Source organism: Jaculus jaculus, chromosome 1, assembly GCF_020740685.1.
Source record: "Jaculus jaculus isolate mJacJac1 chromosome 1, mJacJac1.mat.Y.cur, whole genome shotgun sequence".
Classification (NCBI taxonomy): Eukaryota; Metazoa; Chordata; class Mammalia; order Rodentia; family Dipodidae; genus Jaculus; species Jaculus jaculus.
The window spans coordinates 414486-440797 of NC_059102.1; the positions used below are offsets into that span (position 1 = coordinate 414486).

Below are 26312 nucleotides of genomic sequence, written 5' to 3' on the forward strand. Positions count from 1 at the left end.
GGTCCTTAGGCTTCTCAGGCAAGTGCCTTAACTGCTAAGCCATTTCTCTGGCCCTTGAATTTTTTTTTTTTAAAGTGTTTAATTATTGTCATTAAATTTTTTATGTTTGTGCTTTTGAGGTTAAAATTGCAGAGTTTTCTCGTACACCAGAGGACTTTTTAAAGAAATATGATGAACTGAAATCCAAAAATACAAGGAACCTTGACCCACTTGTGTACCTATTGTCAAAGCTCACAGAAGACAAAGAGGTAAGCTTTCTACATTGCTTTCAGCATCATACTTGTGTTGGGCTCATTGAGAACACCTTCCATTATTCCCAAAGAGGTGCACCCTGCCTGTGGTCCTGAGAGAATTCATGCTGAGGTGCAGGCAGTACTTCACATGTATTTACTTCCTTCTGTATTCCCTGCCCTTCTTCACCAGTCAGCAGCTCTGCCTCATGCAAGTCAGTGTTTTGAAGGCATGTGTTTGGAGAATATGATAGCTTTGTTTCTATGCTGTGGTAAAACACCTGAGACATCCAGCTTAAAAGTTAGTGTTTCAGCGGCTGAAGAGATTGATTTGTGGTTAAAGGTACCTGCCTGCAAAGCCTGAAGGCCTGGGTTCCATTCCTCTGTACCTATGTAAAGCCAGACTGACAAAGTGGTACATGCGTCTGGAGTTCATTTGCAGCAGCAGGAGGCCCTGGCATGTCTGTATGCATTCTGACACACACACACACACAGACTCAACTCACTCTCTCTCTCTCATAAATAAATATATTTTTTAAAGTTAGTGTTTCAGTCTCCATTGCTTTTAGGCCCATGGTAAGATGGAACATGAGGGAGTAGCATGTGAGGAAAGTGATAGCTACTCACTCATAGCACCTGGGAATCTGTGTAGTCAGGAAGGTTCCTGCATAAGTATACTTGTCAAGGGCTGGAGAGATGGCTTAGCGGTTAAGCGCTTGCCTGTGAAGCCTAAGGACCCCGGTTCAAGGCTCGGTTCCCCAGGTCCCACGTTAGCCAGATGCACAAGGGGGCGCACGCGTCTGGAGTTCGTTTGCAGAGGCTGGAAGCCCTGGCACGCCCATTCTCTCTCTCTCCCTCTATCTGTCTTTCTCTCTATGTCTGTCGCTCTCAAATAAATAAATAAAAAATGAACAAAAAAAAATTAAGAAGATAAGTATACTTGTCAAAGACACACCTCCAACCATGCCCACCTTCTGACACCCCACTCAAGAGTTCATCAGTGTGTTATTCCATTAATAAGGTCAGAGCCCTCATGACTCAATGCCTTCCCTTTCTCTTTTTTAATTTTCATGTGGTTGTGTAGTGATATGCCAGAGTCTCCTGACACTGCAAATGAATTTCAGGTACATGTGCCAACTTACATCTGGGATATGAAATCTAGGCTGGCAGGCTTTGCAAGCAAGGATCTTTAACCACTGAGCAATCTTCCCAACTCCACCAGTCCCTTCTCAATAATACTACTAGCTGGGGACCAAGCCTTCAATATGTGAGCTTTTGGTGGAGGGGCACTTTAAACCATACAGTGAATCAGAATGAACTGTGAGAGCTAGAGAGATTGCTTAGTGGTTAAGGTGCTTGCCTGAGAAGCCTAAGGACCCAGGTTCAATTCCTTAGTACCTATGTAAGCCAGATGCACAAGGTGGCTCATGGAGTTTGTTTGCAGTAGCTGGAGGACCTGGTATGCCCATTCTCTTTCTCTCTCTCACTTCCTCTCAAATAACTAAATAAATAAAATATTTTTTAAAAAGATTTAAAAGCCAGATGCGGTGGCACACGCCTTTAATCCCAGCACTTGGGAGGCAGAGGTAGGAGGATTACTATGAGTTCAAGGCCATCCTGAGACTCCATAGTGAATTCCAGGTCAGCCTGGGCTAGAGTGAGACCCTATCTCGAAAAATCAAAAGGAAAAAAAAAATATTTAAAAAAGAATGAATTATGATTCAGGAAGGACACAGACCAAGAAACACTGGAGTAGTACCATAGAGTGGGCACATCTGCTTTTCTCTAATGCTGTGCTGGTCCCTGCATATGTTAAGGCAGAGGAATCAGTGAGTAATGTGTTGGGACCCTACTCCATGATGTCTAGAGGCATGTGCCAGACAAATGTAGACCATCAGTGCTAGGACAAATATCTGAGGTGGCCACTGGAAACTTCAAGGAGAGCACAAAACAAAGTTTCTCCATTGGGGGTGAAGTTAGGGATTAACTAAATGCTGTAGGTTTTCCTTCCCCTGGTATTTTGCAGACATGGCAGACAGTAGCACACAGCTTAAGCTTTTGAGTATCAGATTGCATATGAAAGCTGATGGGACGCTTCCATGGCCCCCCATGGATGGGTATTTAAGTTAGGAAGGAAGGAACGGTGGAAGGGAAAAAGGAAGGATTTGTTTTGCCAGGTAAGGTATGCATAGGCTGACCCAGTGTGAGCACACATTTCTGTGTGTTTTCAGACACTGCAGTATTTGCAACAGAATGCAAAGGAAAGAGCTGAGCTTGCAGCTACTGCTGCAGCCAGCAGCACCACAAGCTTCAGCATCCCTGCTGCAGCCTCCAAGATGTCCACACAGGAGCTGGAGGAGCTGAGGAAACAGCTGGGCAGTGTGGCCACAGGCCCCACACTTCAGCAGGTACATCCACCATAGTTCATGGGTACTATGTTTGTGGCATATCTGTTGTTTGTTAAAAAACATAAATTCATTGAGGGTGAGGCGGGACTGTGCCCTTTAGTCAGAATGTTGAGCCATAAGAGTAAACGTTGTAGTGAGAGTCTGGCCAAACCCACCTGCAGTGAATATGAGCCACCACAAGTCACATTCTTCTGCTGGAGTTTGCAACAATTACTGACAGAATTGTACGTTATAACTTCTTAGTGTACTTTAAGTTTTTTCTGCTGTACTTGTTGCTGCTTGTGTCTTACACTGGTCTTTGATGTGAGTTTCAGGAAGCATTTTGTAGCTGTCCCATGCTCACTTTTGAGACCCTCAGACCTATCTTCAGAGTCCCAGCTGTGTGACATGCCCTAACCTCACCACTGTGTGCTAGTACAACAGCTCTCATAAGCACACAGCTGAACATTTTGAGTACATACCATATACCAGTTAATACTAAGCCTATCTATGGCTCATGTGACCCTACACCACTCTTAACATGTGGCCTATGAGCACACAGCTGACTGTCCAAGCCAGTGCTTCCCGAGATTGTTCAACCTGGTCAGCCTCTGGTGGCCAAACCCCAGGAGAACTAGTGCTCTGTAAATGGTCCAGAACTTGGCCTTTGTGGTGCTGCCTTATAGATATAACCCAGGGCTTTCTCTAGAAGGGTAATGATGATATCAGTTGCTGACACCTGTCTTCACTCTGTAAGTGGTGTTAGACTTAGTCACTGCTAGGAAAGTGATTCAGGCTTGTCATTCTTTGTGTCCTAGCCTGAAACACCAGCTCTGTGGCAAGGTACAGCCTGTCTCCCATGACCCCCATTGTCAGTGCCCCAATTTACCTGTGCGCTCCATGTTGGACAACAAGGTCCTGAAAAGAGGGCCTGATTCTCTATCTCTCTTGTTTCCCAAGCCCTGATATTGTGAAGAGCAGGTAGAAATCTATCTCCGTTTTTAAAAACAGTGATTCTCTTGTGTGTTAAATGTATTTACTTCAAAAGCACAATAATTTATCTTTCTGATTTTGTTCTAAAATGTCTTTTCTAGTCCCTGGAGCTTACAAGAAAGATGCTTCGAGACAAACAGAACAAAAAAAATTCAGGCCAACAGCTCCCAGTCTTCCCATCATGGGTATATGAGAGGCCAACATTGGCTGGAGATTTCCTGATTGGTTCAGGCTTTAGCTCAGACACAACTTTGCCAATAGGTATGTGTGTGTTTCTTACTAACGCTGGGGATTTTGCCACACATTTGTTTGCATGGTGGCATCTTAGCAGGCAGGAAAGCTGTTGGTGTCATGCTTAAGTCCAGTAGCAGACCAGTGACCATTATCAGCTCCTCAACCAGACCTGATGCAGACCAGCCATCCTCCACATTCCTGTCCATACTTACCAGCAAATACTTACTGGAGTGTTCACCTAGTTCTTGCATTTCTCCTACCAGAGGCACGAGATAGCTCACAGCTAGCTTCCAAGGCTGTTCAAGGATGTGTGGGAACCAGGACCATAAGGATAGTTCTCTGAACAGCAATTTGATTGTTACAGATTCTGCCAAGATGATGTTGGTGTTAGGATTGTGCTATCAAAAGCCTTCAAATTTTGTGTAATAAACTTCACTGTTATTTCAGGAGAAACCATTGAGGATCAGTTCCATAGGCTGCAGCAACCTTGCAGAGTCCTTTTTCAGACTGATAAATGAGACTTTGTGCATTTGTATAGAATACTGATGGCACCCTGCCCCTTTGCTTACAGCCCAAGCTCAAGAGGAAATGTGGAATGGGTGTGTTTTATCACAGCTTATGGTTTCTCTGTGTTTTTAGTTTCAGAGGTTCACCTTCAGTTTTACAAACACCTTGCAGAACAATTTTGCAAAGCTCATTGTTTTCTCCTGTCCCTGAGCAAATATGACCCTGCTGCAAGTTAGTAGAGAGTCTGTTTTATGTTGTGTTTTAGCAGTAACCTAGGCTGTTAGAATTCTTATGAGAGGCAAAATTTATCAGCTACATTCAGCAGGCACATCAAATGACAACAGAGCTGGGCAGGCAAAGCAGGACTTTCACAGTTCTAAGGCTTAGTGCTAGGCCTCATCCTGGAGCTGGCTGTGCCCCAGAAGAACCATAAGGACATCCATAAGAGAGTGGAGAAGAGGCATCTGACTGCTTGAGCACTGGCATGGTAGAGCATTTGTGTTACTTGAAGCAGCTTAAAAAGAAAGATTTCTGACCTCGTAGTGGGACCCTTGGTGCAGTTGAGGACATCTGAGCACCCTCCCCCCCCCCCCCCCCCCCCCGCCAAGGCTGTGCCAAGTAGAAAGTAGGAGGCCCAGCACTGGGCTAGTAGTGAGTATAACACAGCCAGCTTCCATAATATGAAGCACTTAAAGATGGTCTACATAAACAACAACAGCAAAACAAAACAACAACAACAAAAAAAACATATTCTCCCTGTCCAAAAAAATGTTATATGATGGAGACAGCCTAATCAGGTGAGATAACTATACTGGAGACTTAACTCCAGGAGCAGTGATGAGCACCTTGAAGGAAGCAACCTAGAGGCCCCAGCAACTTAGCACAGGATGGCATCATGACCTGTCTTCCTGGTTTCCTTATCTAGGCTGTCCCTATCCCCAGATGCCGTAGGAACAGACCTGTCTAGCTTTCCACACTGGAGGAGTTCATGGGGTCTTAGGCTAGCATCCTCCTCTAGAAAACACTGCTGGGGAAGCATGAGAAGTAGACAGCCATCTTTGAGGAATTATTGGAACATTGCCAAGCAAGCACCCACTTGCACCCCCATTCCTGTCATGCATTTGTTTCTCACCCTGTTGGTATTTGCCTGGATGTACCCTACCCTGTCACCTTGTATTAGCATTCTCTCTTTCAGCCCTCTGGCCTTCGGCCCTGTCCACTGTACTGTTCAATTTCAGATCCCAGTATGCAGTGAAGCAGTCATCCTTGGTTTTCCCTCTGTGACCACCTGGCAGAGTCTTATCCATGGTTGACATCTACCTTCTGTCACCTATAGGTACATCTGATGCTCTGCTCCATATGTGTCCCTCAGGACTTATTTCTCCAGGGTTTCACTTTCTTTTAGCATTACTTGGCACTATGGTATATCCCTTTTCCAGTTGCCACAGCTCCATTGCTGTGCCCTTCCCACTGCTCTTACCAGTCAACCTCATGGCTTTTCTCATTGCTTCTGTTCTTTAGGGTTTGGTCCTAGGTTCACTTTTCTGATTCCCCTTCCAGGTGGCTGGATAAACTTTGTGTTATCCAAAGCTATTCTGCTGTTGCACCTGCCACCTCCTGAGTTGCTCCATCCCACCTTCTTCATTGCTGTTGGACATCAAAATGCAATGAGTATCACCAAGAAACCATTTTTTGTTGTTATTATTTGTTTTATTTACCTAGACCCAGTCATGGCACCACACAGAGGCACAGATCTGACAGCTTCATCCTATCTCACTTCCTGTGGTTCACTCTAGTGTAGCCAGAGCCCTCTTTTAACATCAGGCCTATGTCCAAGGTGGACCTCTTATCAGTGACACCCCTACAACCCTTTGGAGCTACAGATATCTGGCAATTTGGCCAGGCTGACCTTACCTGGCCTTTGACCTCCATTGGCCACTCATGCTCTCCATACCAGTCAAATCTGCCAGATCTCCTTCCTTAAGTTATTTACAAGTTGAATTTTCTTTCCCTGGAATATTCCATAGTACTTTCAGAGCTCAGCATAAAGGTCTGACAATACTTGCCTGTAGTTCTTTTCCTTTCTTGTCACACCGATTACAATATGTGTACCTGTTTCTGGTTTTGCTTCATGTCTTCCTCATACAGGCATGTTGGTTAAAGGCAGGGGTTGTGTCTATCTCACTTAAGCCTGACACTGAGGAGCCACTGGTAAACCAGTTATTTGAGCTTGGTGAATTACAGCATTTAGGTAATGACATGGACTTTAAGGCCTGGGAGGGCCCCTCCAGCCCAGTACCTACACCTTTTTCCCAATACTAAGGGCTTCATGTAACAAATGAACTGAGGGTGAGTGAGAAGTAACCTAAGAGTCGGAGCCATTCCTGTCTTTGAGGAAACATGGAGCCAAAACTTACTGTGTCAGAAACTGTGGAGGTTTAGAAATGTGCTTTCACTGATCCAGAGAGAGCTGCTAGAGTAGAAAAAGGGAATTTGAAGTTTAAAAGCATGGATATAAGCTGGATTTGGGCATTTGCTGAGGCCTTGTTCTGGGGATGGATCATACCTATACCTGGGCCTTGCATGCAATGATCAGAGGACACTTTGCCCCATAGTTAGATGCTATACCAACACATTTTACAAAGCAGAAAGTGTGTGGTGTGACACTTTCCCAAGTTACCTGGCTAAAGTTTTGGTATGCCTTGGCTGACATAGACACCTGCTATGCTTGTGGGGACAAGAGAGAAAGCCACACTGGGATAGAATAGATTGGTGGACAGCTTTGATAGGTAACTGTATTCTATTTTTTTAACATTTTATTTTTTATTTATTTATTACAGTCAGAGAGAGAGAGAGAGAGAGAATGGGCACACCAGGGCTTCTATCCACTGCAAACGAACTCCAGATGCATGTGCCACTATGAGCATTTGTCTTATGTGGGACCTGGAGGATCGAACCTGGGTCCTTAGGCCTTGCAAGCATGCACCTTAACTGCTAAGCTATCTCTCCAGCCCCTAGGTGACTATATTCTTATTGGTGTTCCAGTCTTCTGAGAGCTCAACAGAAAAATTGCTCGTTAAGCTCCGCTTATAGCAGTCTAGTGTTTCTCTGTCCTACATCTCCAAGCATGTTCAAATGTCTTCCACAAACCAGTTTCAGAAGCTTTTAAACACATGGTCAGTTTAGTCACAACAGCCCCACTTTTCAGTGCCAACTTTCTGTACTTGTTACTTTTGCATATCTGTGACCAGAATGACTTAGAGAACCACTTAAAGGAGGAAGTTTTTTTTTTTTTTTTTTTGCTTGTTCTTTCAGAGATTTCAGTCCACAGTCCTTCACTCTGTTAATTTAGGACCCATGATGAGGTAGACATAGTGAGGCAGGCAAGAATGTGTGGTGGGGAGGCTGCTCACCTCAAGATGGACAGGAAACAAAACAAAGAAGGGACTGGAGATTAGTATAACCTTAACAAGCACACCCTCAGCCATCGACCTCTTAACTTTTCTAAGGGTTCTAGACCCTTCCAAGATAATGCCACCAGCTGCAGTCCAAGCATTTGACACATGAACTGGACATTTCTCACTGTCACCATAATAAGCACCTATTTCCTCCTTCCATCTGTCAGTGTACAAGGAAATGAGTAGATGTGACTGGATGGTGAGTGAGGTTAGGGGACATAGAATATCTGGAAATCCAGTGGTCTCTGTGCCTTTCAGGTGCACTGCCCTTGGCCTCCCAGGAGTCAGCAGTGGTGGAGGACCTGCTCTATGTGCTTGTGGGTGTGGATGGAAGATACATCACTGCTCAGCCTCTGGCAGGGAGGCAGAACCGAACCTTCCTTGTGGACCCCAACCTGGACCTGTCCATCCGGGAGCTGGTGAACAGAATTCTCCCTGTGGCTGCCAGCTACTCCACTGTGACCAGGTGGGTCCCCAGTATGGCCAACTAGAAATCTCATGGACAGAAGGTCAAGATACCTCCCTTCTGAAGCAAGCCCCTGCCTGGCTTGTGACTTAGCCTTGTTCCTGACACATTTTGGAGAGACTGTCATTTGCCCCTGTCCTGACCCAGCCTTTTTAGTACCACAAATTCCCCTTGGGTAATACGTGCTGGAGTGAGTAATTTGCTTCTTGGGTGAGAAGGGGATTTGGAATAGCTGAACTTTTATTTGGACATATAACTCTGGCTTTTCCCAGGACATCCAGTACTTCTTTGCCATAGGTTCATTGAGGAGAAATCTTCATTCGAGTATGGGCAGGTGAACCATGCCTTGGCGGCTGCCATGAGAACCCTGGTAAAGGAATACCTGATCTTGGTCACACAGCTGGAACAACTCCATAGGCAGGGCCTCCTGTCACTGCAGAAGCTCTGGTTCTACATCCAGCCAGCCATGCGCACCATTGACATCCTGGCCTCCCTTGGTGCGGACCTGCCTGTTGGGGGGTAGGAGGGGAGTGGAGGGACTCCTCCTAAAGAAAATATGTGAGGTGGGTGGGTCATCCTGGCTGGGGTTGACCACTCATGTGATGCAAAGCTTCTGTCACTTCCTGTTTTAGTGATCTGTAGGAGGAAGAAGCTTATCTTTGGGGGTGCCCCCCATATACTTATTTGTTTGAGAGGCTAGCTGGAGAACTATCTCAATTTTGTAACCCAGGCTGACCTTGAACTTGTGATCCTCTTGCTTCAACCTCCCAAATGATGTGATTAAAGGTGTGCCAGGCCTGGAAGCTTTTCTCAGTAAGCCTTTATTAACAGCCATAGTTTTACCAGTTGAGCATGTCTCAGGAGCAGTACCTGTCTGGAGAGGCTCTGCTAGATGGCAGTGAGTATGGCACCATGGCAGTGAGCCTCCTCTCCCTCCTTACAGCTACCTCGGTGGATAAAGGCGAGTGTGTGGGTGGGTCGACGCTGAGCCTTCTTCATGACAGGAGCTTCAACTACACAGGGGATAGCCAGGCACAGGAGCTATGTCTGTATCTGACCAAGGCGGCCAGTGCACCCTACTTTGAGGTCCTAGAAAAGTGGATCTATAGGGGTATCATCCATGACCCATACAGGTAAGGTCAATATCAGCTGCCTGCTACCTGTCCTTCCCTCAGGGCACTGGCCTCTTTGAGAGGTGACATTCCAAGTATAAGTCCTTACACAGCAGTCAACCATAGCAAGGAGAGGGAGTATTAGTTGCTTGGCTACCTCTCAGTAGCTTTGTCTACTTGAATGAAAGATGTCAGTATCACTTGATATCCAGGTCTGTGCCTCTTCAGTGGAAGTTGCCCTTCCTGATCTTCTGAGTGAGGTTGAGAGTGCTGCCTCAGTATGGTGTGTGTGACTGTGGAAAACAAATGACCAGCTTATTCTGTTCTGTTGAGATAGCTCCTCTAGTAGATGTAAGATATACTTGTGATTTAGACATATGCATTTCCTTCTGTTGGTATTGGGGAGGGGACCCAGGCCTTGTACAAGTTTTACCACAGAGCTATACCCCCAGCCCTGTTTTTCTTTACTGAGGGGTCAAATAACAGAATCTGGTATGGTGGGCCAGTATGAGGAATACAGCTTCCAAATTATCACAGATAAATTGTTCTTGAAACTTCTTGGAAAAGGTTTGATTTTGTTGACAATGGGCATATATACCCGGAACAAGTTGTTCTGTGGCCTGATAGTATACTGGAAGAGTAGGGAGAAAGAGGTCATTTAGCTCTACCTCAGATTAGAAGCCTATTCCCAACTGAGGCTGCAGTTACTTTAAGATGCAGTTGAGCAGTTATGCCTGCACTAGTGGCATGTTGAAGCACATGGCCACTTGACCTCAGTTGCCTGTGCTTGCCCTATGGTGACCTAAGATACTATGTGACTTCTAGTGAGTTCATGGTAGAAGAGCATGAGCTACGAAAGGAGAAGATCCAGGAAGACTACAATGACAAGTACTGGGACCAGCGCTACACTGTACTGCCACAACAGATTCCATCCTTCCTGCAGAAGGTGGCTGGCAAGATCCTCAGCACAGGTGACTGCTGCTTGGAGCTCTCTCCCAGGGTCCTCACAGGGAGGTCTGCGGCCTTTTTCTAATGCAGCATGGTATCTGTGGGTTATTAGCCTTCCAGCCATTCTGCACCTGGAGGTGACTTAGCTGGGCCTCCTGCCCCAGACTGCTAGTCACTGATAGTTCCTGGTATTCCATCCTTTGATGAGGAGATTGTCTCAGATGCCTTCATTTTCTGTTTTGGGTTTTAACTGGAGGAAAATGCTGGGTAAGCCCTCTGCTCAGCAGGATCTGAAAGGGCTAGAAGATGGTTAGCAACCTGGTTCTTTGTACAACTAGTCCTTTTCACATTTCTATCTATGCTCCTTATTGGGGAACATCAACTACAAAAGCCAGTTCAGGTTGCTGCTGCCCAAGTCCCTTCAGGAACATAAAACAAATGTGGGGCTGATGTGTATGCCATGTCCTACCTACTGTCCATTGTTTGGTTGGCATTATGAGGGCCCAGGCCTGAGACTCAGTGTGTGTCATGACAATAAATCCACCTCCCCCCCCCCCTTTTTTTTTTTTCAGGAAAATATCTAAATGTGGTCAGAGAGTGTGGTCATGATGTCACTTGCCCTGTGGCCAAAGAGATTATCTACACACTGAAAGAGCGGGCATATGTAGAGCAGATTGAGAAGGCATTTAATTACGCCAGCAAGGTGTTGCTAGATTTCCTCATGGAGGAGAAGGAACTGGTGGCCCACTTAAGGTTGGACTTTTCTCTGTAATCATGGGGCCAAGGTTGTAGTATTCCCCTTATTATCAATCCTTTTTTTTTTTTCCTCTATAGGCTATCTGTAGCCTAGTACTTGGGTGTCCCTTTGTGGTGGGAGCTGTCCCCAAAGTTATAGTTCCCAGCCTGCTAGGCCAATAGGCTTCTCAGGCCCTACCTGGCAGCAGTACCTCTGTCATGCATGAGCAGTGGCCCTGTGTCACGCTGAGAATTGCCATGCCTCAAGTTTGTATGACTGTGCTGAAGCATTGGGGCATGCAACATGCTCATTCCCTTCCTGACACAGGTCCATCAAGCGTTACTTCCTGATGGATCAGGGAGACTTCTTTGTGCACTTCATGGACCTCACCGAGGAAGAGCTCAGGAAGCCAGTGGAAGATATCACGCCCACACGCCTGGAGGCTCTGCTGGAGCTGGCCCTACGCATGAGCACTGCCAACACTGATCCCTTCAAAGATGACCTCAAGGTAAGCCAGCAGTTCTGTAATGTTGGAGTGAGCACATGCAGGGTCCAGCCCTACACCATCACTGCATGTTCTTCCTTCTGAAACACACTGGTTTTCTAGCATATTTTAAAAAATTATTTCTTTGTGTGTGTGGGTATACATTTGGACATGCATGTGCCACTGGTTTTACATGTGTATTGGAGAATCAAACCTGGGCCATCAGGCTTTGCAAACAAGCACCTTTAACTCTTAAGCCATCTCCTTAGCCCCTTTGCTAACATCTTGTTGAAGGTTTTATGTCTGAGCTCACTGGTGTGTAGTTTCCTGTGATGGTCTGGTCTGGCCCCTCATCTCGTTAGGCTGGCCTCATAGAATGAATGTAGACATGTCCCTCCTCTACATTCTTGGAATAATTTGGGCTGTGGCATGAGTTTTGGGAGGTTTGGTAGATTCACTGGAAAGCTGTCTGGTACTGGGCTGTGTTTCTGGGAAGTATTAATCAACACTATATCTTGTATGAGTTCAAGGTCATTCAGAACTCATGGGGCTATTCTCTGCTTGCCTATGCGTTTCTGTTGCCATGGCAACTGGTTGAGCATGTGCGAAGACTGAAGAGCACTGCTATAGTTTATCTCTGAGTTGAGTGATTTGAATTGTCTTTTCTTATGTAACTAAAAGCTCATCAGTAGGCTGGAGAGATGGCTTAGCGGTTAAGGTGTTTGCCTGCGAAGCCTAATGACCCAGGTTCAATTCCCCAGAACCCACATAAGCCAGATGTACAAGGTGGTGCATGACTCTGGAGTTCTGGGTCCTTAGGCTTTGCAGGCATGCACCTTAACTACTAAGCCAACTCTCCAGCCCTTTTTTTTTTTTTTTTTTTTTTTTCTGATTTTTCGAGGTAGGGTCTCACTCTAGCCCAGGCTGACCTGGAATTCACTAAGGAGTCTCAGGGTGGCCTTGAACTCATGGCAATCCTCCTACCTCTGCCTCCTGAGTGTGTTTTTTTTTTAATGTATAATTTTATTATTGACAACTTCTATACTTACAGACAATAAACCTTAGTTCCCTCCTCTCCTCCACTTTCCCCTTCACAACTCCACTCTCCATCATATCCCCTCACTCTCTCCATTATTCTCTCTTTTATTTTTATTTTATTTTATTTTAATTTTTTTTTGTTTTTCAAGGTAGGGTCTTACTCCAGCCCAGGCTGACCTGGAATTCACTATGGAGTCTCAGGGTGGCCTCGAACTCACGGCAATCCTTCTACCTCTGCCTCCCGAGTGCTGGGATTAAAGGCGTACGCCACCACACCCGGCACTCTCTTTTATTTTGATGTCATTGTCTTTTTCCTCCTATTATGAGGGTCTTATGAAGGTATTGCTAGGCACTGCAAGACCAGTTTCTCTCTGAACAGTTGCATTGTAAGGAGCCCTTTGGTTCTTACATTCTTTCCGCCACCTCTTCTGCAATGGACCCTGAGCCTTGGAGGGTATGATGGAGACATTTCAGTACTGGACATTCCTCCATCATTTCTTCTCTGCACTATGTTGCCTTTTGGGTCATCCCAGTGGTCACTGCCATCTGAAAAGAGAAGTTTCTCTAACCAGAAGTGAGAGCAACATTTACGTATGAATATGGACATTAAGTGTAGTACTTATTGGGCAGTTTGGTGAGCATAATATATGCATTTAACCAGAAAATAACAGGCTTTATACTCATTAGGCTCATGACTTCCCCTGCCATAGGCTTTTGATTAGGTTTTCAGTACATGTATTCCCTCCCATAGAGTGGGTGTCCAGCTCAACAGTTGGTTTCCCCTAGAGCAGACATGCCACTATTGCACCTGTTCCATCATTTGGCCTATCTGGCCAAACTTGAGGCTTGCATTGTCCATTGTTTTCACTGCTGATGACTTCTGTCTCCCAAAGAACTGCATGCTGTGCAGCTTTTTCCAGATTTCAGTCTGCTGGCCAACAGGGAGGAGGTTTTCAGCTCAACCCCAGCTTGATTTCTCAGTGACCTTGCCACTCAGCATATGACGTCTTCAGCAATAGAGTCTTACCATCTGTTTCTTGTGAGAAACTAAGGGCCTTGGCAATAGCCTGTAATGTTCTGGAGGCAACAGGGACCTCCCTGGCCAGTAACTCACTGGAATGTATCCCATCCTTGGCACTGAAAATTTTCTAGTAACAATCTAGGGCTTCTAGATGTGCCATTATCCAAAAAAGTAGGTTTTCATATGTCTTATTCAGAATATCTTAAATATTGGTTGACCCATCCCCTTTTACTCAATTTCTTCCCCTGACCTCGCTTAGGCCATACCAATCCCTGTAATCTGTTCTTCTACTTACATGTATACAATACCATCACCTAAAGTCCTTCCCTCTCCTCTCTCCCTTTATAGCCTTTTTCTAGCTTAGCAGTCTCTGCTACTGATTTATGGTTCCAGCTCACACACAAGTCTATACCTTTGTAGCTAGGATCCACATATGAGAGAGAACATGTGACGTTTGGCTTTCTGGACCTGGGTTTCCTCACCTAGTATATAATCCTTTCCAGATCCATCCATTTCCCTGCAAATTTCCCTTTCTTTACCACTGCATAGAACTCCATTGTGTAAAGTACCACATCTTTATTATCCATTCATCTGTTGAGGGGCATCTAGGCTGGTTCCATTTCCTAGCTATTGTGAATAGAGCATCAATAAACATGGTTGAGCAAGTATCTCTAAGATAGTGAGATGAGTCCTTAGGATATATGCCTATGAGTGTTATAGCTGAATCATATGGTACAATCTATTTTTAGCTGTCTCAAGAACATCCACACTGTTTTCTACAAAGGCTGTACTACATTCCCACCAACAAAGGAGAAGGGTTCTCCTTTTTCCGCAACCTTGACAACATTTATTGTCATTTGTTTTCATGATGATAGCCCTTCTGACAGGAGTGAGACAGAATCTCAGAGAGGTTTTAATTTGCATTTCCCTGATGGCTTAAGGATGTAGAACACTTTTTTAGATGTTTCTATGCTATCTGTATTTCCTCCAGTGAGAACCCTCTGTTTGGTTCCATAGCCCATTTTTTAATTGGGTTGTTTGATTTCTTATTGTTTTGTTTTTGAGTTCTTTGTATATTCTGAATATTAGTCCTCTGTCAGATAGATAGCTGGCAAAGATTTTTTTCTCCCATTCTGTAGGTTGTCTCTTTGTTCTATTCACAATGTCCTTTGCTGTACAAAAGCTTTGTAATTTCATGAGATCCCAGTGGTTGATTAGTGGTTTTATTTCCTGAGCAACTGGGGTTATGTTCAGAGTCATTGTCTATGCAAATATGTTGAAGGCTTTCCCCTACTTTTTCCTTTAGCAGTTTCAGAGTTTCAGATCTGATGTTAAGGCTCCTTGATCCATTTGGACTTGATTCTTATGCATGGAGAAAGACGATTTATTTTCATTCTCCTACATACAGATAGCCAATTTTCCCAGAACTATGGAAGAGCCTGTCTTTTCTCCAATGAATATTTTTGGCTTTTTTTTTTTTTTTTTTGTCAAAAATCAGATGGCTGTAGCTGCCTGGATTAATATCTGGGTCCTCTATTCTGTTCTATTCATCTACATGTCTGTCTTTGTGCCAGGACGATGTTGTTTTTGTTACTATGGCTTTGTAATAAAGCTTAAAATCAGGTATGGTAATGTTACCAGCCTTATTTTTGGTGCTCAAAATTGTTTTGGGTATTTGAGGTTTTTTGTGCTTCCAAATGAATTTTAGGATTTTTTTTTCTATATCTGTGAAGAATGCCATTGGAATTTTAATGGGGATTGCATTAAATGTGTAGATTGCTGCTGATAAGATTGACATTTTCACAATATTGATTCTTCCAATCCAAGAATATGGGATGTCTTTCCATTTCCTAATGTCTTCTGCAATTTATCACTTGAGTGTTTTAAAGTTCTCATTGTAGAGATCCTCCATTTCCTTGGTTAGGTTTATTCCAAGGTACTTGCTTCTTATTATTATTTTTTTTAATGCAATTGTGAATGGGAGTGATTCTCTGATTTCATCCTCTGTGTGTTCGTTGTTAGCATATAGGAAGGCTACTGATTTCTGTGTGTTTATTTTGTATCCTGTTAGTTTATCAGCTCTAAAAGTTTGCTGGTAGAGTCTTTAGGGTCCTTTATGTGTAGAATCATGTCATCTGCCAATAATAACTTGATCTCTTTATTTCCAATTTGTATCCCTTTTATGTGTGTCTCTTGCCTTATTGCTATGGCTAAGACTTCCAGTACTATATTAAATAAAAGTGGGGATTGTGGACACCTTTGACTTGTTCCTGATTTTAGTGGACAAGCTTCAAGTTTTTTTCCACTTAGTATTATGTTGGCTGTAGGCTTGTCATAAATAGCCTTTATTATGTTGAGATATGTTCCTTCTATTCCCAGTCTGTGTAGGACTTTTACTATGAAGGGATGTTAGAATTTTTCAGATGCCTTTTCTGCGTCTGTTGAGGTTATCATGTGATTTTTGTCCTTCAGTCCATTTATGTATGACATTTATTGATTTGCATATGTTGAACTGTCCCTATATCTCTGGGATAAAGCCTACTTGGTCAGGGTGAATAATCGTTCTGATCTATTCTTATATTCTGTTTGCCAATTTTTTGTTGAGAATTTTTTCATCTATGTTCATGAGGGAGATTGGTCTGTAATTTTTTTTTGTTCTGTTTTTGTCTGGTTTTAGTATCAGGGTGATGCTGGCTTTGTAGAAGGAGTTTGGTAGAATTCCTTCATTTTTTATTTTAATGAAAGGTTTGAGAAGCAGTGGTGTTAGTTCTTCAATGAAGGTTTGGTAAAATTCAACAGTGAAGTCAGGCATGGTGGCGCACGCCTTTAATCCCCGCACTTGGGAGGCAGAGGTAGGAGGACAACTGAGAGTTCAAGGCCACCCTGAGACTGCCTAGCGAATTCTAGGTCAGCCTGGGCTAGAGTGAGACCCACCTAAAAAAAAAAAAAAAAAAAAAAAAAAAAAAAACCACCAGTGACTCCATCTGGGGCCTGGAATTTTTTTTTTTTTTTTTTTTTAGTTGGGAGACTTTTTATAGCTGTTTGGATCTCCGGACTTTTTATAGGTTTATTTAAATTATCTCACCTTGATTTAATTTTGGTAGGTCATATAAGGGATATAAGGGTACCAGTAAAAAAAGAAAAAAAAAAGAAAAGCTTTTTCCCCTTCAAGGGGAAGAAAGAAAATTATTCCTCAGTAGCCAGCCAATCTGGCTGTGAGGTCTATCCTGTCCCATCTCTTCAGGCTTGCTCTCTTTTTTTGCAGTAGAAAAAGAGACCAAAACCTAACCTGAGTTACAAGAAACAAGACAGTGATGGCTAGTAAGGGAGTCAGCAGGAGTAACAGATACTCCTTCACCTCCCACATTCAATGTATGTGCTTCACAGAAAAACAATAACAAATTCACAAAATACAACAGTTAGGATTATAAAACCCATTCATCCGAGGGTGCTGGAAGGCAGCAAAGAGAGGTGGAAGGGTAATGGCACAGGGAGAAAAACCAAGTATTCCAATCTGTCCAGGCACAGGGGCTGGTAAATGCTAGAAAAAAGCTGGAAAACCTGTGGTCTTTTCAGACTCACGGTGGTGGTAAAACTCCACATACTGGTGTCAAGTTGATGCTGCCTTATGTGCACCAGAGACAAAGATTCCAATTCCTCAAAGAGAAGGGGGTATGCAGAGGCCTTTGGCAGTGGGTCTCACCTTCCCTGGTAGGGAAGGAGAACAGGAAAAAGAGCTGCCACAGCCTCCATCCAATCCCACCATCTCCTTTGGACAGCAGGGAACTCAGCGGCCTGCAGCAGTCTTCAGTTTGGCAGGAGATGGGTGTGGTGAGGGGAGCTTCTCTGTGGAGGTTGAGCTGCTTAGGGCTGACTACCGGTAGACTGTCTTGTGGAATAGTCTGTTGCTTAAGAAGACCACCAAGGAGAAGAGGAACAGCTGGAAAAGGTATGTTTTCCCAGGAGTCATTGCTTCATTGGCGCTGATGGTGAATAAAGGAAACAGGATAGAGAAGAGGCAGCCACTGATGATGTAGGAGGACTGCATTGCTGTGAGGATCGTCAAGGGGAAGCCAAATTCAAAGTAATAAGGCCAATGCCTTTCTATGTTTGACAGTCACTGGTACATTTCAATTCCTTTATTGAACCAACGACACTCAAAGCAGTACAGTGAGTAAAGAAGTGACATATGCAGCCGACTAACCAGCTGGCCAACGAGATGGATGGGTAAGAGACTCACAAACATCCCCTGGATAAGGAAAAGAGCCTGTAGCAGAAGGTTGCAGAGCATGTCAGCAGTTATTTTGCTGACACTGGGGAATAGATGAGGCTTCCTCCCTGATACCTCAAATGCCAGGTCAGCTATATCCTGAAACCAAATGGAATTCACAACTTTGCTAAGCACAAACAGGGGGAACACCCAAAGAGCATTGAAAATGGAGTGAGGAAGAATTCCAGCCACCACCAGACATCTCCATGGAGTGATGGGTCACCAATAATCCAGGCTGTTACTGACTCAAGTGCAGGAATAAACACTCGGTAAAACAAGAGGAAACTGAACCAGAATGAACCAGACTACTCCACCATTCCAAGCACAACATTGGAAACTTTGACTAACAATGTCTGGCTCACTCTTGTTTTTGCTCTATGCTCTGGGCTCTCCTCTGTGCCAGGACACTACTTGCCCGTCTTCAAAGCTGTTCTTCTCTCTTTTGCTGGATTCGGGCATCTAGCTTTGAGATGGTGCAAATGCCCCAGATGGAGTCTTTGATTCCCCTGCCAAGGTCCTGGAGAAAGTTTTTAACACTGTCTGCCATTTCCTCACTGCCCAGACTATCAATTACTCAGAGAGGGAAGTACCCCCAAAGTTCTCATCATGAAAGACCCCACAACCCCACCGGGCCGCCGCTCACCCCCTGTGGCCCCTCTTGGCTGCTCCGTGCTGGCCGCCCGCAACCACCCTCCCCCCCCCCCCCCCGCCCCCGCGTGCCCCCAGGGCCGGGGCTGCCTAATGGTGCCTTTTTCATCTCTAATTTTATTAATTTTTTCTCTTCTGTCTTTCTTCTGGTCAGATTTGCTAAGGTTTTATCAATCTTATCCTTTCAAAGAATCACCTTTTTGTTTCATTGATTCTTTGGATTTTTGGGGGAGGGGTTCTGTTTCATTAATTTCTGCCCGATTCTTTATTATTTCTTCCCATCTACTGATATTTGGTTTGCCTCTTCTTTTTCCAAGGCCTTAAGGTGATGCATTAAATTGTTTATGTGTGAACTCTCTAATTTCTTAATATAGGCTTTTAGAGCTTTAAATTTCCCTCTTAGGACTACCTTCATTGTGTCCCAAAAGTTTTGGTATATTGCATTCTCATCATCATTTAATTCTATGAATTTATTGATTTCCTCTTTTATTTCTTTAATGACCCATTCATCATTCAATAGTGTACTGTTTAGACTCCATGAATTTCTGTATGTTCTGTAGTTTTTCTTGTGGCTGATTTGTAGTTTAATCCCAGTGTGGCCAGATAGAGTACAGGGATTACCTCAGTTTTCCTGTATTTGTTGAGATTTGTTTTTTGTCCTAATATATGGTCTATTTTGGAGAATGTCCCATGTACTGCTGAGAAAAAATGTGTATTCTACAGCATTTGGATAGAATGTTCTGTAGATATCTGTTAGGTCCATTTGTTCCATGACATCATTTAATCCAGACGTCTCTGTTTATTTTTTGCTGGGATGACCTGTCAGTTGATGACAGTGGAGTATTGAAGTCACCCACTACAATTGTGTTTGGTGTTATCTATGACCTTAAGTCTAATAGTGTTTGTTTTATGAAATTGGCAGCCCCATGTTAGATGCATATATATTTAGGATTGTAATGTCCTCCTGTTGGAATGTTCCTTTAATCAGTATAAAGTGACCTTCTTTATCTTCCTCACTAATGTTGGTTTGAAATTTATCCTGTCAGATACTAGGACAGCAATCCCTGCTTGCTTCCTATGCCCATTTGCCTGAAATACTGTTTTCCATCCTTTCATCTTAAGACAGTGTCTGTCTTTTATTGAGAGGGGAGTTCCCTAGAGGCAACAGACAGCAGGATCCTGCCTTTTAATCCAGTCTGCAAGCCTCTGTCTTTTGGTTGGGGCATTGAAGCCATTAATATTAAGAGTTCCTATTGAAAGGTACGTGTTTATTCTCATCATTCTTCTTGTTTTGTAGTGTTTCCTGATTTCCCTTTACTCTCTTGTTTTAACTGTTATTTGAGTATGGTTTGTTTTATTTTATTTTATTTTTTCTGTTTCCTCATGTATGTGCCTTGCTTTTTCTTCAGTGTGAAGGATTCCTCAAGTATTTTCTGTAGAGCTGGCTTAGTTGTCATAAATTCCTTTAGCCTGTTTTTGTTGTCTAATGTCCTTATTTCTCCATCAATTTGGATAGATAGCTTTTCAGGATACAGTAATCTTGGTTGACAGTTGTTAACTTTCAGAACTTGAAATACATCATTCCAAGCCCTTCTGGCTTTTAAAGTTTGTGTTGAGTAATCTGCTGTGATGCTGATGGCTTGCCTTTGTAGGTAACTTGATTTTTCTCTCTAACTGATTTCCATATATTTTCTTTGGTTTGCATGTTTAGTAGTTTAGTTATAACATGAGGAGAAGAGGAGAGGTTCTTTCCAGGTTTTGTCTGCTTCATGTTCTAAAAGCTTCCTGCATTTGCATTGGCATTTCTTTCCCAAGTTAGGGTACATTTTCTTCTCTGTTTTTGTTGAAAATGCCTACTATGCCTTTGGATTGAAATTCTTCTCCTTCTGCTATACCCTGAATTCTTATGTTTGATCTTTTCATAGTGTCCTGAATATCATGAAACTCCCATTCATACCTTCCTATTAGGTTATCTTTCTCTTTGTTGGACTGTTGTAGATCTTCCACCTCTTTTGTTGTTGTTGTTATTGTTTATTTTTATTTATTTGAGAGCAACAGAGAGAGAAAGAGGCAGATAGAGAGAAAAAGAGAATGGGCGCTCCAGGGCCTCCAGCCACTGCAAATGAACTCCAGACACGTGTGCCCCCTTGTGCATCTGGCTAATGTGAGTCCTAGGGAAGTGAGCCTCGAACCAGGGTCCTTAGGCTTCGCAGGCAAGCTCTTAACTGCTAAGCCATCTCTCCAGCCTACCTGTTTTTTTAGTTTAGATATTCTGTTCTTGCCTTTACCCATTCTACTGGTGATACTGTCCATAGAGTTTTTTATATGACTGCATTTTTCAGTACTAGAATTTCTGCTTGGTTTTTCTTCAGCATTTCTATTTCCTTATTCATGCCTTATAATGACCTCCTTATTTCATTAAGCTGGTTTCCTGTGTTTTCTTGGAATTTCTTCAGGAGTTTGTTTTCTTCTTTAATTTCTTTGTTTTATTCTTTGATTTCTTTGAGTGTGGATAAAACCTTTTTTTTTTCTTCAAATCTTTGTCAGGCAATTCATCTAAAATAGTCTCATTAAGGGTTATTTCTGATGAATTTACAATTTTTGGTAGGATGTATTGTCTTGATTCTTTGTGCTTCCTGTATTATAATGTAGCAACTTTTGCTTCCTGAGTTGATTTGATGCTTGGGTTTTCTAGTTATCTGCAGTTTTTAAACTTAGAAATCCAACTTTATTACTTTCAGAGTAGGAGTTTATGGTGCCAAGTGTAGCTCTTGTACTACAGTCCAACCACAGAAGTAATCCTAGGTGTTGTTTGCCTGAAATTCAAGTATTCTAGTGGGTTGGGTGGAGCAATTTACTGGCAAAATTCTAAAATTCAACTGAGCAATATACATATTCAATAAAAACTAGCACAGAGAATGCAAGTGTGGGGATTGAAACAAACAGATAGCCTTATAAAGCTAAAATCCCTAAGGATGTGTGTTGCTCTACACACTTAATCCTGTCTGCTGGGAGGTTGATATTTCTGTTCTGAAATGGGTTCCAGGTCAGCCTGGGTCTGAATCAGACCCTGCCCCTGATAGTGACAGAAGAAAAAGACAAAGGCCCTATGAATCTGAAAGTATCAAAGGTAACAACAGTCAACCCCCAAATAGTTAATTGAAAATGGTAAAGCCAACCAAGAATATCTAACCTATAACCTGCCCTGACATGGAAAAGAGAGATTAGCACAGTACAGGCCTGTGTACCTGCTTTTTGGTTAGTCGGCCTCGCTACCTTTTGGGGTAGATTCTAGTCTCACCAATGCTGAGTGCTCACCTAGATCCCTCCATGTTGTGCTGTGGAGCTGGTGCTCTGATTAGCTATGCTGGATGCCTTGCTGCCAGGAGCTGAATGCATTTTTGGGGAGGTTCACAATTCTGGCAGTTGGTGGATGGAAGAGTGCAGGAAGCCTAGAGTTGTACTAGAACTGCTCAGCTGGTCCCACCTGTATCCCTTTCAGAAGCTCCTAAACTGATCTCCACTGTCTCCCCTTCAGGTTTGATGAGGTTGGGAAATCCCTTGTTTATTTAGTCTTTGCTCCTGCACCTGGGCACCAACCTGGGCAGGTGCACGGGTCCATGTGGGCCACAAGCACCTCCGTGGGATTCTGGCTGGGTTCCTCCTTTCTGGTAGGTCTTGGTCTCTCCTGCTTCTTCACTGTGACTGATAAAAACCTACACACCTTCACTTTTCAGAAGAAAAGTATATTTTGCTGTGGTTTTGCTTAAATACCTTTCTAGGCTGGTTTGGTGTGACTCCTATACAGCCATCTTACCTGGAAGTCTCTGATTTTTTAATTACAAGTTATTAGTGGATACTTGGCATCTTATCTTAGAATAAGCATTTAGGAAATTGATTTGCTTTTCCAACTTGATGCAAAAGTGGAGCAACTTTGTTCTTTTCCTCTATATGCTGAAGCATTATTTTTGTTTTTGTTTTCTTTTCGCCCAAGATTGACCTGATGCCTCATGACCTTATCACTCAGCTCTTGCGGGTTCTGGCTATTGAAACCAAGCAGGAGAAGGCAATGACCCATGTTGACCCCACGGAGCTCACACTGAGTGGCTTGGAGGCATTCTCTTTTGACTACATGGTCAAGTGGCCTTTGTCACTTATCATCAACAGGTAAGACCTGGGCCACCTGTTTCTGGTTATGTGTTCAGATCTGCAGAAAACAGCCACCTGCTTGGGCACCTTACCTTGCAGGACACTAGACTGCCCTTGCTATCTGCTAGTACCACCCTATACACATTCAGAAGCCCAGGCTGCCTTGCTGGGGCCATCTAACATGCTCTTCTTTACAGAAAAGCACTCACACGCTACCAGATGCTCTTCCGGCACATGTTCTACTGCAAGCATGTGGAGCGGCAGCTCTGCAGTGTCTGGATCAGCAACAAGACCGCCAAGCAGTATGCGCTGCACTCTGCAAAGTGGTGCGTCCTGTCATGCCTTCCCTTTCCCTCCTGAAACATTGGTTTTGCTTTTTCAATCTTTATAAAAATAATTTGAGGGCTGGAGAGATGCCTAAAGGTGGGGCACTTGCCCATGTAAAGCCAGATTCAGAAGGTAGTACATGCATTTGGAGTTCATTTGCATTAGCTAGAGGCCCTGGTACACCCATATTCTCCCTTCCCCCTCACCTCTACCTCTTCCTCTTTCTTTCTCTCACTCTCTGTCAAATAAATGAATAAACAATTATAATAATAATTTGATGGGCTAGGGAGATGGCTCAGTAGTTGAAGGCACTTGCTTGAAAAATAATTTGTAGGTCACATTTGTAGTTTTGTTTGGTTTTCATGACTCAGGGCCATGTATTACCATTGTCTCTCCCATGAACACTGGTTGTATCCTCATAGTGTTGACTGCCAGGCTGAGTCCAGTGCACACAAGCCCCTCTCAAGGAAGCACACAGAGCAGCAGTTGACTTTTTGTACACTATCTGTGGCAATAGCTATTGTTTGAAAGAAAGAGCTGATGGTAAAATTTCTTAAGAGTTTTCCCTTGTAAAGTACATGTAGAATCCACCATGATGGTGGCTCCTGGGTTGCCCTCCACCTGCTCTGGATGGCTTAATGTGCTGAGAATCTTGCCCTGTGTCTCCACAGTAGGGCTGGTTGCCACCATCCCTGCAGGATGTAAGGGAATGAGAGTTGTGCTGGTCAGGAGACTTGCCTGACAGCCTAAGGAAGCCAGAAGTGGGAGTGGGGATCCCAAGACCCCAGCACTGAAGTGACCTTCCTGTTTGTGTTGTCTATACCTATGTCTGAGCTGTCAGCAACCCACAGGAGCTGGGGTCATGAGAATCCACCATGCTGTGGAAGCTGGAGTGGGAGCCACTGGCATGTGTTACCTAAAGCTCTGTATCACCTCCCTTATAATCACTCTTTGTGCACTCAGGTTTGCAGGTGCCTTCACTTTGCGGCAGCGAATGCTCAACTTTGTCCAGAATATTCAATACTACATGATGTTTGAAGTGATGGAACCAACCTGGCACATCCTAGAGAAAAACCTGAAATCAGTGAGTTTCTACCCTGCAGGATGTGGTATCTCTCAAAGCTCTTTCTCAGCCAGGGCACTTTTCACAGCTCATAGCTGCCTGGGTGTTAGGGCAACCAGCTATGAGCATAATCACAGTCTCATATCTCCTCCTGTTCAATGAGGAAGGCATGGACCTGTCTGTATGCAGACAGGGGTTCCTTCTAACATGGTGCATGTGTGAGAGATGATGAGAGATCACAGGCCCATTGAGACAGTGAAAACTTTTAGGAAGAGGAATACCCAGACTTGGCTGAAGGCCACACACATAAAGTCTTAGTGAAATTTCAGCCCTTCCTTCTCAGGCCTCCAATATTGACGATGTCCTTGGTCATCACACAAGCTTCCTGGACAACTGCCTGAAGGACTGCATGCTGACCAACCCTGAGCTGTTGAAGGTCTTCTCTAAGCTCATGTCTGTGTGTGTCATGTTCACTAATTGCATGCAGGTAAGAGAACAGAGGAGACAGTGTGGGCAGATGATAGAGGAGAGACAGGGGGAAGCCACACAGTCATATGAATTTAGGGAGGCAGCATGGAAAGATGATGGCAGGGGAGGCATTGAGGACAAGTGTGGCATCCAGGTAGCTGCTACAACCTGCTCTGTCCCACACCTCTTTCTGTCCGTGTAGATTGGGACTTTATGGGCCGTTCCTTTCTGGCCATGGAGCTTTCTTAAGGCCTTGCCATGGTATTGTAGCAGGTCTGCTCAGTGTCATCATTTCTTCCACTGTTACTAGTGTGCTAGTTTGGGTTTTAGAACCCTTTTGAATGCCTTTGCATCACTTGTTAGAACTGTTATTCAATTTATTTAAACTTATCATAGCAGTTACTCAAAACAATGCATAAAATGAGCATCATTTGATAGATACTAACAGCCAAGTGTTCTGCAGGCAATACCTGGGAACAGTCAGAACAGTAGTTAAGAGGTAGGAAATATAGTTAGTGATGGATTATGGAGCAGCAGGAGCTATGGAGACCATTCAGATGGTTAGGGGATATGTTGAGTTCCCATGGACAGAAATACCATCAAACAACTAGTTTTTAGGAAAATCACTTGACAGTTTCTGGGAAAGGTAGACTTGGGAATGCTGTGAGAAGAAATGTGTCACTTATTTGCAGAGCCTCATTTCCCCTATATCTGCAGGTTGGGACAGGCCTGCATAGTGGGTATACTTGCAGGTACTTGTTGCTGGAGCTCACTGTAGCCTTTCCTCATGACCCCTCCCCTAGAAATTTACACAAAGCATGAAGCTAGACAGTGAGCTGGGCCGGCTGGCACTGGATCAGGGCACTGTGCAGAGGTCATCTACAGAGGCTGAACGGGCTGAGGAGTGCTCACGGAAAGAGCCTACCAGGAAGGTGAGTGGCCTTAATGTTTGTCCACAAAGACTCTTTCTCCTAGTCATCTGTGGCAATGTTAATATCACAAAATGTAATAAGACAAAGGGACTAGAGAGTGGTTTAGCAATTAAGACACTTGCCAGCAAAGGCAAAGGACCCAGTTCAATTCCCAAGTACCTACATAAAGCAGATGTACAAGGAGGCTCATGCATCTGGAATTCTTTTACAGTGGCTAGAAGCTCTGACACACCCATTCTTTCTCTATCTGCCTCTCTCTAAAATAAATATTTTTTAAGGTTTATTATAAAATAAATATTTTTTAAAAAGGAAAACAAAACAAAAATTATAAATCCAGTTGGGTAGTACATACCTGTAATCACAGAACTTGGAAGATGGGGACAGAAGATCAGTTATTCAAGGCCACTGCTTAGCTATATAACAAGTTTAAGGCCAGCCTGGTTTATAAGAATCTTGTCTCAAAACAAAAGAAGCTGGGCATGGTGGCACATGCCTTTAATCCTAACACTTGGGAGGAAGAGGTTGGAGGATCACTTTGAGTTTGAGGCCACCCTGAAATTACATTGTGAGTTCCAGGTCAGCCTGGGCTAGAGTAGACCCTGCCTTGAAAAAACAAAAAAAGGTGGGGGAGGGGGAGAGCTGGAGAAATGGCTTAGCGGTTAACGTGTTTGCCTACAAAGCCAAAGGACCTAGGTTCAATTCCCCAGGACCATGTAAGCCAGATGCACAAGGGGCACATGCATCTGGAGTTCATTTGCAGTGGCTGGAGGCCCTGGCATGCCCATTCTCTCTGCCTCTCTTCTTATCTCTCTCTTTGGCTTGCAAAAAAGAAAAAAAAAAA

The 26312-nt window shown here is 43.8% G+C and overlaps 1 protein-coding gene and 1 pseudogene across 2 annotated transcripts in view; one reads left to right on the top strand and one right to left on the bottom strand.

Moving 5' to 3' along the window:
• Tubgcp2 (tubulin gamma complex associated protein 2) overlaps positions 1–26312 on the top strand; it is a 37562-nt gene that overhangs the window by 7815 nt on the left and 3435 nt on the right. For both annotated transcript variants that reach the window (XM_045151147.1, XM_045151150.1), the window contains exons 3-16: positions 120–248; positions 2462–2638; positions 3712–3871; positions 8068–8275; positions 8573–8772; positions 9219–9408; positions 10213–10358; positions 10908–11088; positions 11399–11579; positions 22527–22699; positions 22879–23007; positions 23972–24092; positions 24415–24558; positions 25343–25471. In XM_045151147.1, coding sequence (XP_045007082.1) covers positions 120–248; positions 2462–2638; positions 3712–3871; positions 8068–8275; positions 8573–8772; positions 9219–9408; positions 10213–10358; positions 10908–11088; positions 11399–11579; positions 22527–22699; positions 22879–23007; positions 23972–24092; positions 24415–24558; positions 25343–25471 — 2268 coding nt within the window. The remainder of the gene's footprint in view (positions 1–119; positions 249–2461; positions 2639–3711; positions 3872–8067; positions 8276–8572; positions 8773–9218; positions 9409–10212; positions 10359–10907; positions 11089–11398; positions 11580–22526; positions 22700–22878; positions 23008–23971; positions 24093–24414; positions 24559–25342; positions 25472–26312) is intronic.
• Positions 17397–18446, bottom strand: LOC101600104 (annotated as a pseudogene).